Source organism: Melampsora larici-populina (genome assembly GCF_000204055.1).
Source record: "Melampsora larici-populina 98AG31 unplaced genomic scaffold MELLAscaffold_85, whole genome shotgun sequence".
NCBI lineage: Eukaryota > Fungi > Basidiomycota > Pucciniomycetes > Pucciniales > Melampsoraceae > Melampsora > Melampsora laricis-populina.
Window position 1 is genome coordinate 239,565 of NW_006768849.1, and position 2,333 is coordinate 241,897.

General features: G+C 41.3%; 1 protein-coding gene across 1 annotated transcript; it reads right to left on the bottom strand.

The window, feature by feature from the left end:
* Positions 1 to 301: 301 nt before the first annotated feature.
* MELLADRAFT_95619 (uncharacterized protein) lies at positions 302 to 1,334 on the bottom strand (the record flags this gene model as incomplete). Its single annotated transcript, XM_007418125.1, has 3 exons — positions 302 to 381; positions 452 to 875; positions 939 to 1,334. The coding sequence occupies 3 exons, from the start codon at positions 1,332 to 1,334 to the stop codon at positions 302 to 304; spliced, it is 900 nt and encodes a 299-aa protein (XP_007418187.1).
* Between the last annotated feature and the right edge of the window lie 999 nt (positions 1,335 to 2,333).

The window sequence follows — 2,333 nt, forward strand, 5'->3', positions numbered from 1 at the left end:
ATCTTGACGTCATTGAATATGTGACGGTCAGCGCCACTGTCGACAATCAGTTCATCGTTGGGTCTTGATCCATTAGCCATCTTCTTCATCATAGCTGAGTATGATTCATCATTTTGATCTTCAGGAATTGATGTTGAGACTTGGTTTGCTCCTATGGGTTGTCTCTTTGCCATGAATAAACCGTAGGCCTGGATCTTCTCATTGTCTGATACACCAGATGAATTGGGTTGGGGTTGGCTGACAGCATTGTTTGTAACCAAAGCTGCATTTGCATTCGCACCCGGTGCAGATCTGCTACAATTCATCGGTCTGGATTGTGTCTGAACATTTGGAGGATTAAGGTGAGGGTGTTGCGTTTGACATTGAGCATTAGTATGTTGACTGAAGCCTTGAGTGTGTATGAAGCATTTGTCATTGGGAGCACGGCTGGCGTTCGGATTGGGGTACTGACAATTCTTTTGCACATTTTGATTCGATGCTGGGGTGGTAGATGTTTGTGCGGACAAGGCCACTGAGCTTCCACCTACAACAGTTGCCGATGTGACCCGCCTTAGCTGTTCTTCGTGTATCAGACGTTGGAATACGATTGAAGGAGTCGGAGTATCCACATTTGTAAGTAGTTGTTGTATTATACTACTGAATGTTTCGACTGGAAGGTTGATCAAGATGAATATTGAGAGTAGTTGATCCAAAAGTTTGAGGTTCACGTTTTTAGCTGCTAAGGCCGCTAGTTGTTTGTGAAGTCCTTCCATTAGATTGATATACTTGTTCAATCCTTCTGACTGGTCATACTTCGTAGTGACTATCTCAGTGATTACAGTCGCAGTCCCAATACCCAAAGAACCTCCATGCCAAGCTTCCAATTTGACCATTGCCTCGTGAGGATCAGTGATACCAGATATGTGAGATTTGTCAGATACCTCGAGCGAAGCACGTACTGCTTTCATTGCTTGAGCTCGCAGCATTAAGAATAGGTTGGCTTCAGATGGGTCGGAGGGCTGGATAATAGTATTTCTGAGAAAATATCCTAGTCCACAAGCATCAAGTAATCCGTAAAATTCATCCTTCCACAAAATCTGAGTTGTGTTTGATAGTTTGGTGAGATTTTGTAGTGCGGCATTGCTGATAGCAGGAGTATTTGCACGTGGCACAATGAATGCTGTTGTCGATGAAGTTGATGAACTCATGGTAACAGCATTGTTGGGATTGATTGGACGGAGACTTTCTATTATTTGAGAAGATTGACCAATAGTAGCACTCAATGATTCGCTATTGGAATTGGATGTTGATTTGTTGTCCGTAGTGTTTAATGGATCTTCGGAATCGGATGACATCTAAATTTGCCTATAAGCAGTCAGAGAGCACTGGGCTCATAACCTGTTGACCATAGGTCTAATAGAATCAACTTAGTTAGATACTGAATGATATGAAAGAAAGAGAAATAGAGTTCTGGATCTAGATGAGTTGATCCAATAGTTTGGGATGAAGTGAAAAATAGAACTTGTGCCCAAACATCTGATGGCGTGAAGAGTACATATTTATATAGTAACTATTATAAAGATAATTTGAGATGATATGTTTATACTGGAAAGAGTAACTTGTGTGTATGTGGAGCTACATATAACAACAGTATTCAAGAGGTATAGCACATTTAACTTCAGAACAGAAGCTCCAGCCACTTTAGACCTTGAGTTGGATGCATATTTGAAAAGCAAGCACCCTTGCGACCCAGCAATCAAACATCTAACTTGGTGGGAGGTAGGGGTTTTTTCTGAAATACGGAATGCGACATGTGCCAAAGTGACAACTTGAAATTTCAAAAATCAAAATTTCAGAATCCCCGGGTCAGAAACTGACAAAACTGGATTAAACACCAGATTCATCTCAAATACTGGACTGAAACCCCCCGTATTTGGGATGAAACCATATACTTTCTGCCAGTTTTTAGCAGTTTCCAAACCACAACCCCAAATTTGACCGCTGAGTTGGCACTTTGGCACAAATAATACACAAAAATTTCAAAGATGAAGTTTCAACATTACAAAATTCAGACCAGTATTTGGGTTGAATCTGATGTTTAATCAGGTTTTGTCAATTTCTGACCCAGGGATTCTGAAATTTCACTTCTTGAAATTTGATTTGTCACTTTGACACACCTCGCATTCCGTACTGAAACTTCCATATTGATTCCTTCTCCCAAACGATTGCTAATTTACACATTCAAACTACACACAGGGCCACCATCAAGACTTCCCTCGTTTGGCAGTCCTTGCCAGAGATTACCTAGCGCGTGTTGGCACATCCTGCTGTGTGGAAAGAACTTTCCCATCAGC